This window comes from Bos indicus, chromosome 17 (genome assembly GCF_029378745.1).
Source record: "Bos indicus isolate NIAB-ARS_2022 breed Sahiwal x Tharparkar chromosome 17, NIAB-ARS_B.indTharparkar_mat_pri_1.0, whole genome shotgun sequence".
Taxonomy (NCBI): Eukaryota; Metazoa; Chordata; class Mammalia; order Artiodactyla; family Bovidae; genus Bos; species Bos indicus.
In genome coordinates, this window is record NC_091776.1 from 55,778,727 (window position 1) to 55,794,306 (window position 15,580).

At 47.3% G+C, this 15,580-nt stretch overlaps 1 protein-coding gene and 1 long non-coding RNA gene across 10 annotated transcripts in view; one reads left to right on the forward strand and one right to left on the reverse strand.

Moving 5' to 3' along the window:
* CIT (citron rho-interacting serine/threonine kinase) overlaps positions 1 to 9,183 on the forward strand; it is a 175,291-nt gene extending 166,108 nt beyond the window's left edge. For all 9 annotated transcript variants that reach the window (XM_070769560.1, XM_070769555.1, XM_070769557.1 and 6 more), the window contains 4 exons: positions 31 to 109; positions 518 to 697; positions 5,485 to 5,785; positions 6,841 to 9,183. In XM_070769560.1, coding sequence (XP_070625661.1) covers positions 31 to 109; positions 518 to 697; positions 5,485 to 5,785; positions 6,841 to 6,864 — 584 coding nt within the window. In that variant the 3' untranslated portion in view covers positions 6,865 to 9,183. The remainder of the gene's footprint in view (positions 1 to 30; positions 110 to 517; positions 698 to 5,484; positions 5,786 to 6,840) is intronic.
* On the reverse strand, positions 7,226 to 15,300 carry LOC139176738 (uncharacterized). Its single transcript, XR_011561174.1, has 2 exons — positions 12,429 to 15,300; positions 7,226 to 7,936 (listed from the first exon to the last, which is right to left on the reverse strand). It is a non-coding gene; the product is annotated as an uncharacterized lncRNA (long non-coding RNA).
* Positions 15,301 to 15,580: the final 280 nt, after the last annotated feature.

The following is a 15,580-nucleotide window of genomic DNA, read 5'->3' on the forward strand; positions in this document are numbered from 1 at the left end:
CCATGCTCTTCCTCCGTGGTGGTCATGCAGCCTACAGAGAACCCTATCTGTTTGTGACTCACTTCAACTCACTCGAAGTAATTGAGATCCAGGCCCGCTCCTCTCTGGGGTAAGAATTGGGTTTCCTTGGTGGCTCAGTGGTAACTCCCTGCCAATGCAAGAAATGTTGGTTTGATCCCTGGGTTGGGAAGATCCCCTGGAGAAAGGATAGGATACCTACTCCATCCTGGTGGGCTTCCCTGGTGGCTCAGATGGTATAAAGAATCTGCCTGCAATGCGGGAGACCTGGGTTCGATCCCTGGGTTGGGAAGATCCCCTGGAGGAGGGCATGGCAACCCACTCTAATATTCTCGCCTGGATGGACAGAGGAGCCTGGTGGGCTATAGTCCCTGGGGTCGCAGAGTTGGACATGACTTAGCGACTAAACAACTGCGAAAAGTTCAGCGGCTGGGTGTTGGGGCCGGGTCCTAACAGTGGGGATAACCAGCTGTGCAAACTCTCATCTGAAACTCTACAGGACCCCCGCCCGAGCATATTTGGAAATCCCCAACCCACGCTACCTGGGCCCTGCAATCTCCTCAGGAGCCATCTACCTGGCGTCCTCATATCAGGATAAGTTAAGGGTCATCTGCTGCAAAGGAAACCTGGTGAAGGAGACCGGCACCGACCACCACCGTGGCCCATCCACCTCCCGCAGGTAACACGCCTTCTCCTCTTCCTCATCACAGAGGGGCAGAGGAGGAGGAAATCTTGCTTAACTGGTTGACAGTTTTCCCATCTTTAAGCTCAAGCCACTTATTTCTTTGAAACCAACGGCATTTAAATGACAGTCCTTTATAAGCAACAGGAGAATTTTTTAGTGTCCCCTTGGAAAAGGTGGAAGGAAATATCTAGCCTTTTCTCTGGTGCTGTTTCCTGTGGCTGTGTTCATAACGCATTCATTGCTTTAGCTGATAAGTGTGCTGCGCTCACTGGGCTTGCTGAGGGAGACCGAGTGTGAATAGTTGGACTCTTTTCCCTCCCTGAGGAGGCCCATGGGCAAGACAAGCACCCATGTGATGCCAGCTAGCCAAGGAGAGTGGGGTTCATACTTGGGTGGTTTAAAGCGCTGCGGAAGCTCAGAGGAGGGTTCCCAGCTTGGACCTGGGGGCTAAGAAGGATTTCCCAGGAGAAATGAGGCCTTGAGTACAGGCTATACTTTGTTGAAAAGCAAACATTTCAATTAATACCATGTGATGACTCTGAAAATCAGCTCCCCCTTCCCCTCCCAGGGTGTGTTGCTGCTATTTGTTGAGTGACTCTCTGGACTAATTATATAGTCTGCATTCTTTGTTATGTGAGCCACTGAAGTTTCTGCTTGATTAGGGTAGTGGGCAGATGAATAACTAGAGAGGATTTCCTTAAATGGTGTGTGTGTTTGGAGTTTGGGGTACACCTTCAGCACTCAAGAGTCAGCTGCCGAGACTGAGGCCTTTCTAAGTTTTTTCTGGGTTTGGGTACAGGCTTACTCGTGTGTGTGGCCTTACAGATCCCTAGGAACACACAGGAGGACTTTCTTCTGACTGTTCTGGCTAGCCTCTTGTTTTCCCCAAGTTGGTTTCACTGCCTCAGACATTAGCCACATGAAACAGTCACCACTGTTTGTTTTTCCGAAACCATCCAGAGATAAGGGACTTCTGTTGTGCAAGACCTGCATCAGGTCAACTAAAAACAAACCCTGAGAAGAAAGGAAGAGCAGGAGAAAATGAGAAGGAAAGCAGCAGCATTGGATGAGGATTCCCACGTGGCTCTTGGCCCTTCTTTGTACAGTGCAGACAGGATGCTCATACCGTCTGTGATTGCTGTCAGTTCCCTCCATGGAAGCAGGTGAACTGGACACCCACAGCCTCGCAACATGAAGTGACACTGTTAGTTCCTTATTGGATTTTTGCTTAAGTGAAGTACGTATGGTTGGGGATCCAGGGGACTCGGAGACACAAGAAAGTCTACTCGTATTGAGTCTGGGAAAGCCGCTTCTCTCCTTGTCTTGAAGGCTGGGGCCATGTCTTCTTCAGACACTAATAAGGAATCTTAGGTCCTCTGTGGGCCCGTCCCCCCAAATTATTATAACTCTAGTCTTTTCCCAGGAGGACCGAGATAGATCAGATAGTGATAATTTTCTGAGGCTGGGGTGCTCCAAGCCCAATGTGCTCCCTGCAGTGGTACCAGTGTGCTTGTTTTTAAGGGAGAAGCCTGTTTTGGGGCATCCTTACCCTGCTGGTCCCCAAGCACACGTCCCCTTCTTGATAGAGGTGGCAGCACACCGTGCACACACGCCTGCGTCTTGGAAGCTGCCTCATGTGGGTGCACAAAGTGTTTCTCTTTTTTAATGCCTGACCAGCATTCCTTCACGTGACTATACCTTGTTTAACTGCTCCTTTATCAGCGGGCATTTGGGTGTTTCCAGTTTGTTGCTGTAGTAAAGGACTTGGTATATCTTCACTTCGAATGCTTGGAATCTACCTGGAGGCTGAATTCCTAGAAAAGGAATTGTTGGCGATTGCGACAGGTGTCCCTGAGTTTTCCTCCCTGGAGGCTGTACTCTTCTGTTATTCCACCAGCAGCGGGTGGAAGGGGGATGGGCTTTGTCTTGACCCCCCAGGGTGAGGAGCCAGATTCAGTTCCATGTGTGGATTTGAGACGTATAATTTTAAGACGTTGGCCCACAAAGGAGATGAGCTTTCTCAACCTAGAGGAATATTTAATTGACCTAGGATTTTACTTTTTGTGGACTGGTTTACAAAGCCCACATATTTACCCTATACAGTTATGTGGGCCCCCTGCCATGTGCCAGACCCAGGGTTGGGGATACACAAATGAAGACAGTTTTTATCCCCAAGGGACTCAGTTTAGTGGACACCTCTAAGGTTACAAAATACTTAGTCTCAGAATATTAAGTTGACAGCTTTCTTTTCTAAGCTCTATGTCCTAATGAAGAGTCTCTATTTTGTTAAAATACAAGTGTTGGTCAGAAATGTCTGTCAGTGTGATTTCAATTCCAGGAACTTGCTGGAAAACTGGAAGTGCTAAACAGTCAGCTGCCCCTCGCTCTTTTGGCCTCTGCTTCAGGGGTGACTGCTCAAAGGGCTCTAGTCCCCTCCTGAAAAGTCTAGATTTTATTTACCCTCTAGGTCATGCAAGAAGAAACCCAAGTACTGTAACTAGGTATTTTTTTCCTCCACTGCCTCACTAGTTAGATGTTCAGGGACCTTCCTTTTGATATGACGTGGTGTGTCTGTGAGAAGTGACTTACTCTGTGGTGAAAATGGTTCCAGTTCCTTCTGTTCTGGGAAGCCAGCTGCTAGGCTTTATCTCTTGGCTTATAAAACCGTCTTTTTGCTGCTGACTGCCTTGGGCAGGTCCAGAATGTAGAAGGCCAGCATGGGAGACTGCTTTACTGCAGGCCACAGCACCCTCGTCTCTTTAGCAGAGCAGGAAATGTAACCCTATGCAAGAAACAGAAAATTGGTGTGGTAGATCATTGGTTATTAACAGATACGGAGATGGAAGATGGCCAGCTCAGCCTACAATAACGAGTGTGTTCTTCATCCCATTAATCCCAGCTGACTTCTCAAATGGCCTTCCTTGAACCACTCTTCTTCCTCTGGGCAGTGAGCACCCTCTCCCTTGCTTTATGATGGGCACACTTTATAATTTCTCTTCCATTACAATAGGCTTAATATAATTCTCTTGAACTTTTTTGTCTTCCATATCACAGGGCCACATGGCTAGAGATGAAAAGAAACCTTGACTTCAAGATGTTGAAATCAAAAGTCACCCTAAGTTTTACTGTTGCAAACACAGCACAATAAAGTGTGGCTTTCTGAGCACTGGTTGTTAGAGTTGCCACAGTTTGAGCTACATAGGGAAGAAAATATGAAACTACAATAGACTGACTGACCACTTTAGAGTTATTTCCGTTCTGTTCACCAATTTGTTTTTCTGTAAAAGTCCAGATAGTATTTTGGGGTTTGCAGGCCATATGGTCCCTGTCTCAACTGCTCAACTTTGTTGTTAGACCATGAAAGCAACCTCAGTGCACCACCAGATGGGCGTGGCCGTGCTCCAGTGAAACTTTACTAAAACAGGCATCTGCCTGGACTTGGCCCTCAAGCTTGCTCTAGAGTTTCCTCTCCTGAAGCGGGTCAGCGTCTTTGCTGCTCAGTTGCTTTCTGTAATGGGTGTTGACAGAAGAGGTTCCCTCGAGTTAGGCCAATAATTAAAGAAAATCAAGTTCGGTCCCTTCCAAAGGGAAAGATTTAAATATCAAAGGGTTAAGAGAGGCCTCTGGTGACGCTGTCAAATATTCAAATGACTTTACGATTTCACGGCACAAAATCCAGCGTCGCTGGTGGAGGATGTCACCCAGCATGTTAGCATACAATTTTCCTGAGAAAATTAGAGCATAATAAATCAGTATGTGATTCATACTTGGTTCATTCTTACCATGTAATTACAATTGTAATTTAGATTTTTAAAATTATCTAGGATAAAATATATTTTCCTGATTTCTGCTTTTATTTTTCTAAGATAAAGCCCCAATCAATCAAAATATGTCTTCAAGTAATAGTCTCTGTGAAATGGTGTTCCCATTTTAAGTAGGCTGCCTTTTCCCAGCACTAATTATGCTCAGATAACGAGGGCCCCGGTACCTTTTCTGCTCGAGGGTGAGAAGGAACTGACTTTGAAGGCTGTGTGTCAGTTCTGTGTTTCTGGATCTTGCTTCTGCAGAGGGGTGGTAAGGGCCAAGCCTGGTGAGATCTTCATTTGAAACATGAAAATTTCTCTGCAAGGCAGGCCAGGGCTGGGTGGAGGGTTAGATCGTTCATAAGAAAAGGTCCCACTACTTTCAATTGCTCATGCTTTTTGAGCCTAGTCCGCTGTTTGCATTGGCCCTGCTCTGTCTCCTAATTGGATCAGGTTTGATTTCTACACCTCTAGCACAAAGGCTCTTGGAAAGCCACCTCGAGAGGTGACCGGCAGAGGCCCAAAAGTGGGGCAGATTTGGCAACTGACAGTAACGAGTACAGGCTTAACCCCTAAAGGAAGACTTCCTGTGAACTTTAGGCTCTGGAAATTACTAGGTCAGCGGGGTGGAGTATGCGAATTACGATGTCAAACTGACCTGTACTGGAGTCCTGGCCTCTCTGCATCTCCGTCCTCTTGTCTGTACAATGAGGGTCACCTGTTTCTGGCATGCCGAGCTGTTAGCATGATCTGACGAGCTTACACAGCACCTGACATGGCAGGTGCTCAGCAGAAAGCCTGCCCCGAGACTAGGAAACTTGACTTCTCTTTGCTGTTAGCTCTGCCTTCTTTCTGTCCTTACTCTCGAGGTAAACACAAAGCCTGAAGGACTCCAGGTGGGGATCTGTTTCTAATAACCTGTGGTGAGATGGGCATGGGGATGGCTCAGCTCCCCACCTCCCTCTCCTGTTGTCATAGCCCCAACAAGCGAGGCCCGCCGACGTACAACGAGCACATCACCAAGCGCGTGGCCTCAAGCCCGGCGCCTCCCGAAGGCCCCAGCCACCCTCGAGAGCCAAGCACACCCCACCGCTACCGCGAGGGGCGGACCGAGCTGCGCAGGGACAAGTCTCCGGGCCGCCCCCTGGAGCGCGAGAAGTCCCCCGGCCGGATGCTGAGCACGCGGAGGGAGCGCTCCCCTGGGCGGCTGTTTGAGGACAGCAGCAGGGGCCGGCTGCCCGTGGGGGCCGTGAGGACCCCGCTGTCCCAGGTCAACAAGGTAAGGGCGGTGCCCTTCTCAGCCCTGAAGAGCCACAGCTGTAAGGAAGAGGCTCCACAACTGTAATTAGGGTTTTGTGGGATTTGTAAGAGGTTTAGGAAGAAAATAGCTTGAGAAGGGGCCTCTTGTACAAATGCATCATGTGTGGCCCTCAAACTGTAAGAGCCACCAAAGGTGTACAGCATTCCCTTCCCCAAATGCAACTAGTGTTCGCAGTTTCTAGAGAGATCTGTGCAGACAAGCAAATTCTTAAACACACAAAACATGCCATTCAAAAGGTTACTTGCTTTACTTTTTTCAAACATATATATGTGTACAAAGTCACATCAAGAATTTCTCTGCAAGGCTACATTGAAGTCTGGTAACACTGGTTGCCTTCTAGAAGAACTCTGCACCTTTTGAAATTTTAAAATCATGTGCATTTATTACCTGTGTAGCTTGCATGTTACCAACTGAGGGCCTGGAGGGATGTGCTGATAACCAGGGGCCCTCGAGTGGGGGCGGGGCTTGGAAGCTTGCGGACGCCTCGGCAGGCCAGCCAGTTCTAGGTGCTGGTTTTCTGGACCATGCTCTCCTAATGCCATCTAGAGAGAGGAGGATATGCTGTTTAACTGTTTTCCTTGAAAGTGAAAGTTGCTTAGTCATGTCTGACTCTTTGCGATCCCATGGACTATACAGTCCATGGAATTCTCCAAGACAGAATGCTGGACTGGGTAGCCGTTCCCTTCTCCAAGGGAATCTTCCCAACCCAGGGATCGAGTCCAGGTCTCCTGCATTGCAGGCAGATTCTTTACCAGCTAAGCCACCAGGGAAGCCTTACCCCCTCTGATTTCTGGATAAAATGGTATGTGTAAACCATGGAAGTACTTCCATAGCACTGGGGACTTCTCAGCGAGTTGCACAAGCTCTGAGGGGAGGCTCTGCCCGTCCCTCACTGTTAACCAGGAAGGAGAGACCAGGTGCTCCTGCAGGCTCCCAGTGTGGGCTTCCTGACAAAGTGAGCATGGTGATTTCCGGCTTCTGATGGCTAAATCCCCTCCTCCTCTTGCTCTCAGGTCTGGGACCAGTCTTCAGTATAAATCTCAGCCAGAAAAACCAACTCCTCATGTTGATCTGCAGGAAAACACCAAACACCCTATGGAACTCTGCTGAAGGGGACCCCAGCGCGCATCTGCTCAGCCAGCCCCCGGCGCAGCTGGACCCAGGCCCGCCTCAGCACGGACTCCCTGCAGCCAGGAGGGGCGGGGGCTGGAGCTCCTGGGAGCTGCCGGCACCTCCCTGCAGCCGCCCTCTTTGCACTTTGTTACTCTTTCAGAGCATTCATAAACTTTTGTACCTAGCTCTAGCCTGTACCAGTTCATCACAGGAAACCAACCTGGGGCTAACTACAACTACAGCGTGGTTAGAATCCTAATTAATAGCTACTTTAAGATCCTAGGGTTGGTTGGCTATTTTTTTTTTTTTTAAAGACAAAAGACTTCTTAATAGATTTGAATAGCACCGTATTTCCTGTTGTAGTCATTTGTAGCGAGGTCATACCATCAGGTCTCTGCTACTGAAATGTACGTAGACGAGCCCCTGCTGTCGGCTAACCTCCCATGCTCACCTCAGTCCATCCCTGTCCAGTCCGTCCTCACAGGTGGCCCTGTCTCACCCGGGGTGACATCTTAGCCAAATGTTTACCGTCCGACTCATTGCCTTTATGGCCTTGATGACTTCCCCTCTCCCACCAGCTGAGAATGTACAGAGGCCACGAGGCCTCGCTCGGAGGCAGTGACTTAGGGCCAAGGGACCTCGAGGAGTTTTCCCTCCCCACCCCTCAGCGTCATCCCAGGCCTGCTGTCCCCGCTTTCCACGTTGCTTTGGCCAGGAAAGCATGCACTGGATTTGCTCTGAGCCCAGCCCCGAGAGGGCCTGGGTCCAGGGGCGCTCACATCCTGTCCACGATGGTGTGCTGTCCCCGCCTCCCTGGGGTGGGCAGAGATGCCGGAGCTCTGCATGGCAGTTCACTGCATGCGCTGCCCCCCGCCCCGACCTGGCTGCCCACCTCGGGTTGCTCCGCCGATGCACTAGGTCCATTCCATAGCTCCCGCCGAACCGAGACCCTCTGGGACTTGCCAACTCACCGGCCACAAGCTGCAGTCTGTAGCACTGAACAAATGAAAACCAAACGCTCAAGCCTTACGACCAGAGAAGGATTTCAGCAAACCACACCTCACACTTCCACGTCTCCCTGACTCCCTCGCGGATGACTCTGTTCACACACAACCCAGCAGGTTCTACCCCACGAAAACTGTGACTCCCCATACAAGCCTCTCCCTAGGGCTCGACTAACACCAGGAAGTTGGAGAAGGAAACCACCCTCAACTCTCCCACCCCGGCTGGGCGGGGAAGCCCTCGCTTAGGTGCCCCCTTTCTCTCCTCCGGCGGTGTGAGGTTCCTGGCAACTGGTTAAAGAACCAACCAGAGGCTTCGCTGTTGGCAAGCTAACTAGCGGCCTTATTTCTGCCTTTAATCTCCCACCAGGCCTCTCTCGCTTCTCCATGCCTCGAACCACCAAGGCACATCCTAGGTAGGCTGACAGGTAGACCTGTTGCCACTGCAGCCAGTGAACATGACCGCGTTTCAATCCCCCGTCCACGGTTCAGCTCACTTTCCAGATTGCAACCTGGCCCGAGTCCCGGCTCCTTCCTGCTCGTCCCTTAACCGAAGTGCTTTCTTGTCTGAAATGCCCACAGCTCTTCCTCCATGTTGTCGCATCCTTGGCCAGTGTCACACTGTCGTGTTCTGTGTGTTGCTTTGTCTTCGGGGTCAGATTGCATCCCTTCCCTTTTCCAGGGCAGATCTGACTGAATGTTTGCTGAAGTTTTTTTGTCTTTTGGTCCACAAGTATTTGGAGAGGTCACTGGAAATGGTGTTCAGTCTTGGCATTTCATTTAGGATCTCCATGAGAAATGGGCTTCTTAGCCCTCAAAGTGTATATCGTGTGTCTCATTTGTGAAATGCTTCCTGCTATAGAACTAGCTCAAAGACTGTACATATTTACAAGAAACTTTATATTCGTAAAAAAAAAAGGAAATTGAATTGGTTTCTACTTTTTTATTGTAAAAGGTGCATTTTTCAACTCTTACTTTCGGTTTCAACGGTGGTAGTTGTGGACAGCCATCTTCACTGGAGGGTGGGGAGCTCCGTGTGACCACCGAGATGCCAGCAGGAAATATCGTTAAAACGAAATTGCAGTCAAAAGCTTATTAGCATAAGATTCTAGGTCTCCAAAAGTACAGGCTTTTTCTTCATTACCTTTTTTATTCAGAAAGAGGAAAAGATCACAAGGTCCACCTTGAGAGGAATGAACTCTGTTGAACAAATAATCAAATAAAGCAATGATCTAAAATGTTTGCTTTAGTGGACGACCTCTTCTTTTCTTAAAGACAGTGCGTAAAACTCCAAAGTATCGCCACTGTCAGCCTGAGCTTGTGAGCATGGCATGGGGCCGTCTTTCCTTTCGAGGATGCTTCTTCAGGGTCCGGGGGGTGGTGTGTGCGGAGAGCCACACAGGGTTAGGGCAGACTGCACTTCTGGAATTGAGACACAGGCGAAGCTCTCTTCCAGAAGTGTGTGTGTGTGTGTGTGTGTGTGTGTGTGTGTGTGTGTGTGTGTGTGTGTGTGTGTGTGCGTGTGCGTGTGCGTGTGCGTGTGCGTGTGCGTGTGCGCGCGCGCGTGCATTACTTCCAATGAATCATGAACTGGCTATTCAGATCACAGTATAGGAGTGCAGAACTGGAAAGCTCCTTAAGGCAGTCAGGCCACTCTGAAAGGATTACTGGGGAATGGATTACCCAGCTCTCCTATAATGCAATTAAAAAAACCCAACAGGTCACCTTTCATTTCAATTCCTCTTATCCATTACGATAAAGTCACAGGGATTTCCTTGGAGGGAGGAATTCAGATCAAGGTAATTTAAAATGTGAATTCTTTTAACTATGTGAAGTTCTACAAGGTAAATTTTTCTAAGATGCTTTGTTAGTATAAAATTTGTTGAGCTAGACAAGCATTGGTTTTGGCAAATGGTATTTTTCTCATGGTTCCTGTTGCTTTGAGTCTTCAACTTTTATTTTCCAATGAAGTAATCTGACCAAAGCCAAATTCTGACTTGCAGGGTTGTGGCTGACACGCCCTGCAACAGGAGTTGGACTTGCAATTCTATTCTATTCCTCCTTTCTGTTTTACCACTGGGGATAAAAATCTGGCACCTCTAAGAATGAAAATTCAGAGGATGAACAAGTAAAATGTCGGAACCTAACCTCCCTTATAAAATGAGAAGTCCACTGAATACCAAACAACCATTTTAGTCACTGTCCTGAGGATTCTTGGCAGCCACATAACACTTCAAAAACGTAAGGTAAATGTGGTGTAGTTCCAAAAGAAATGTGCCATTAAAGGTTCTCTGGACCCTAAGCAAGGACCTCAAAGAAACAACCAACAAATTATTCAGCCACACCACAAACTGAGGCCCAACTGTCCATGTTGCGGTTCCTGCTTAAACACAAAATTAGACGTCACATTTTCTGCTCTTACAGCTTAATTTTCATGAGAATAAAGAAGCTGTTTGCAAAGCAAATTTTTTACCTATGAAATTTTAAGGATCTGGAGACTTAGGCCAAAGAGAATGATACACTTACCAGGACGGACCAACTTCGTTTGTCTTTAGAATTGGGCCTCATGAGTGTGACTTGCTTTAGCAAACATTCATGCAGATTCAAGTCTAAAGCAATAATGCTAGGCCTACGGGGTGGGACTGGCTAAGCTTTCCAAACTGGCCTGTCCCAGCGGTTCTAAACTGGGGGTGACTTAGCCCCTTCCCTAGAGGACACCTGACAGGATCTGTAGACGTGGCTGTCACAGCTGGGGTTACTTCCGGCACCTGTGGACAGAGGCCTGAGATACTGCTAAGTATCCCACAAGGCACAAGGGGGCCCACATGCCCACCTTCCACAAAGACTTATCAGGCCTAACATACCAATTAGTGCCATGGTTGAGGAAGATTAGCCTGTTCTGGCCTGATTTCTTTCTTGGCAGTTTAAATATTGCTCGTGATGTCTAAAGCATGGAGACTGTGGCTCTAGGCACAGTATCTACATGAGAAAATGTTTTATCACTTGCCTAGTCAAATGCCAAGGCTTTCATCTTCCAAGGCTGGGAGGGCTGAGCAGTGGGAATCTGGAACTGCACATACGACTCAACTTTCTCTCCAGGCTGTCAATGATTAACTCCTGTTGGCCCTGGAGGGGCTGTGAGAGCAAAGAACTCTGGAAATGACTTTACTGCTGTATACAACTCAGCGTGTGCTTTCAGAGAATCACAAGAGGAATACACAGTTGATCTCGGTACACACAACTGGAGCCATCTCTTGTTCTCACTTGCTGTTGAGTCTCACAGATGACATGGGTGAATTCACTCCCGGCAGGTAGAGACAGCTGGCATCCTCACCCAGGCTTGGGCCCCCTCTGTCTTCAGGACAGAAAAAGATGAGGTAGTTGTGGGAACTGAGCTCAGTGGCTGATTCCGGAGATGGGGCCCTGGTTCCCCGAGGCTCTGACTCACAGTAGCGACAACTCTTAGAAGGGCCCTTCTGGATGTTTTCACCATTAGCTGGGATGACTTGTACATATATTCAGAGCTTCCTATTTCCTCCTGAAGACGATTGTAACTGGCATTCCAGAGCAGACAGCTCTAGCTTCTTTTTTTCACTAATCTGATCAAGTGAGGTGCTGAAGAGCTGGATGGAGGGCTCAGTGGTCCAGAGACTTGGGTCTTCATCAATTCCCTCAAACCATTTGTAAACACTAGAGGAGGGTCATGTTTCAGGAGAACTGAGTCATGCTCAGAAATGAAGTCATGCTCATCTAGAAGTAACTGAGTTAAACAAAGTAAAATTGTGCTTTTCCCCAAGGTAGTTCAGCTTCTGACCTCAGCCATGTATGGAATCACTTTGATGTTCTGGGTTTTGCAACTTGGCCCTTGGCATCTTGGAGGCTTCCTAATTGAGCTCATGGTGCTGATACTTCTTTTCTGACCCCCTGACTTCTTTCCCGTTTGTGGCCATAACCCATTCATGTTGTAAAAGGTTTTGTGGCTCCCAGTGTGAAATGAAAGGAGCCCTAGGGATCACCTAGTGTCTGTCCAACTCCTGTTTTTCAGGAGAGGAAATTGGGTTAAGAGAGGTCATATGCTCGCCCAAGGTCACACAGCAAGTCAGGCACTGAACTGGATCAACATCCCTATTCTCAGTCTAGTGTCCACACTCCAGGAGGGGACGGTGGAGGGTCGGCCAACTCCAAGGTGAAGCCACTCTTTGACCTGGTCTTGGAGCTACCATCTACACCTTTAAGTGGAACCAGAGGGAAGGAAAAGAACTTGCCTGGATCCTTTGATCTTTGGTTTCAGTATGTTGACATATGGCTGGTTCTATTTACCTTGAAATACCACTTAACACATTAGGAATTTAAAGACCTTACCCTTGGCTCTGTAACTTCCTTTGTATATACATTTCTGGTGGGAAAAATGTATCTTCATTTAAAAGCAACTGGAGTTACACTTTAACCATGTAACTAGTCCTCACCCCTAACAGAGAAAGTGTTACCTGGGTCATAGGACACCTCACTGTGGCTTTGCTCCTGTGATTTGGATAAAGCAGGGTCTCCTGTTCCATCTCCATTAAACAGTCTCCATTACTTTTAGCTTCTTGAGTGTATAAACTTTCATCTGGGTCTGTGGGCAGTCTTCTGGACCATGGGGGGCTTCCTTTTGTGTTGCTTTTTAAAGAAAATGGAATGTTTTAGACAAGCAGCTCTGGGGAATGCTGACACCCATTTCCCACTGTTTTGCAGTTTTGCCTACATTCCCCAACCTGAACAGTCAACTCCTCTGGGGCTCCCCTGAGGTTGCAGGGGAGTCTTACTGGGTTTATGGGCTCTGAATTAGTTTTTCCATTGGATTTTCAGCTTGGTGTCTTCTGAACTTTGTGATGGTCAACACTGAAATCAGATTGATTATATTCTTTGCAGCCAAAGATGGAGAAGCTCTATACAGTCAACAAAAACAAGACCAGGAGCTGACTGTGGCTCAGATCATGAACTCCTTATTGCCAAATTCAGACTTAAATTGAAGAAAGTAGGGAAAACCACTAGACCATTCAGGTATGACCTAAATCAAATCCCTTATGATTATACAGTGGAAGTGAGAAATAGATTTAAGGGACTAGATCTGATAGATAGAGTGCCTGATGAACTATGGACTGAGGTTCGTGACATTGTACAGGAGACAGGGATCAAGACCATCCCCATGGAAAAGAAATGCAAAAAAGCAAAATGGCTGTCTGGGGAGGCCTTACAAAGAGCTGTGAAAAGAAGAGAAGTGAAAAGCAAAGGAGAAAAGGAAAGATACAAGCATCTGAATGCTGAGTTCCAAAGAATAGCAAGAAGAGATAAGAAAGCCTTCTTCAGTGATCAATGCAAAGAAATAGAGGAAAACAACAGAATGGGAAAGACTAGAGATCTCTCCAAGAAAATTAGATACCAAGGGAACATTTCAAGCAAAGATGGGCTCGATAAAGGACAGAAACGGTATGGACCTAACAGAAGCAGAAGATATTAAGAAGAGGTGGCAAGAATACACAGAAGAACTCTACAAAAAAGATCTTCACGACCCAGATAATCACGATGGTGTGATCAGTCACCTAGAGCCAGCCATCCTGGAATGTGAAGTCAAGTGGGCCTTAGAAAGCATCACTACAAACAAAGCTAGTGGAGGTGATGGAATTCCAGTTGAGCTATTCCAAATGCTGAAAGATGATGTTGTGAAAGTGCTGCACTCAATATGCCAGCAAATTTGGAAAACTCAGCAGTGGCCACAGGACTGGAAAAGGTCAGTTTTCATTCCAATCCCAAAGAAAGGCAATGCCAAAGAATGCTCAAACTACCGCACAATTGCACTCATCTCACACGCTAGTAAAGTAATGCTCAAAATTCTCCAAACCAGGCTTCAGCAATATGTGAACCGTGAACTTCCGGATGTTCAAGCTGGTTTTAGAAAAGGCAGAGGAACCAGAGATCAAATTGCCAACATCCGCTGGATCATGGAAAAAGCAAGAGAGTTCCACAAAAACATCTATTGCTGCTTTATTGACTATGCCAAAGCCTTTGACTGTGTGGATCACAATAAACTGTGGGAAATTCTGAAAGAGATGGGAATACCAGACCACCTGATCTGCCTCTTGAGAAATCTGTATGCAGGTCAGGAAGCAACAGTTAGAACTGGACATGGAACAACAGACTGGTTCCAGATAGGAAAAGGAGTACGTCAAGGCTGTATACTGTCACCCTGCTTATTTAACTTATATGCAGAGTACATCATGAGAAACGCTGGACTGGACTAAGCACAAGCTGGAATCAAGATGGCCAGGAGAAATATCAGTAACTTCAGATATGCAGATGACACTACCTTTATGGCAGAAAGTGAAGAGGAACTAAAAAGCCTCTTGATGAAGGTGAAAGTGGAGAGTGAAAAAGTTGGCTTAAAGCTTAACACTCAGAAAACGAAGATCATGGCATCTGGTCCCATCACTTCATGGGAAATAGATGGGGAAACAGTGGAAACAGTGTCAGACTTTATTTTTTGGGGCTCCAAAATCACTGCAGATGGTGACTGCAGCCATGAAATTAAAAGACGCTTACTCCTTGGAAGGAAAGTTATGACCAACCTAGATAGCATATTCAAAAGCAGAGACATTACTTTGCCAACAAAGGTCCGTCTAGTCAAGGCTATGGTCTTTCCAGTGGTCATGTATTGATGTGAGAGTTGGACTGTGAAGAAGGCTGAGCACCGAAGAATTGATGCTTTTGAACTGTGGTGTTGGAGAAGACTCTTGAGAGTCCCTTGGACTGCAAGGAGATCCAACCAGTCCATTCTGAAGGAGATCAGCCCTGGGTTTTCTTTGGAGGGAATGATGCTAAAGCTGAAATTCCAGTACTTTGGCCACCTCATGCGAAAAGTTGACTCACTGGAAAAGACTCTGATGCTGGGAGGGATTGGGGGCAGGAGGAGAAGGGGATGACAGAGGATGAGATGGCTGGATGGCATCACTGACTCGATGGACGTGAGTCTGAGTGAACTCCGGGAGTTGGTGATGGACAGGGAGGCCTGGCGTGCTGCAATTCATGGGGTCACAAAGAATCGGACATGACTGAGTGACTGAACTGAACTGAACTGAACTTTGAGCAGAGCTGATTTGTGGGCTAGATTTTTCAACATGATGATACCTCCTGCAGCCTGGGGCTGAATGCTCCCTCTGAGCCCTAACTCAGGGTAGCAACCAGATGCTCTAACCCTTCTTATGGAAAAGGCAGTGCTTTTCTGGGCCAACTCAGGCAGTGAGCTTCCTTTCCAGGTGTGAGTGTCAAACCCTGATCCTGGAGTCCCATGGCTGGGTCCTGCCTCCCACCACCCACCCTCCCTAGTCACCACCAACAGCTCACCAACACAGCAACAGTTTCTTCAGTTCTGGTGCTTCAGTATATCCATTTTATACCTATAAGCTTAGTTATGTATTTTCAATTATATTTCGAAGATATGTGATCCATAAAAATAAACTCAAAATGGCTCAAAGACCCAAATGTAAGCCATTTGACACCATAAAACTAGAAGAGAACAGAGGTGAAACACTCTGACATAAATCATAACAATAATTCCTTAGGTCAGTCTCCCAAGGCAAAATAAATAAAAACAAATATAGAC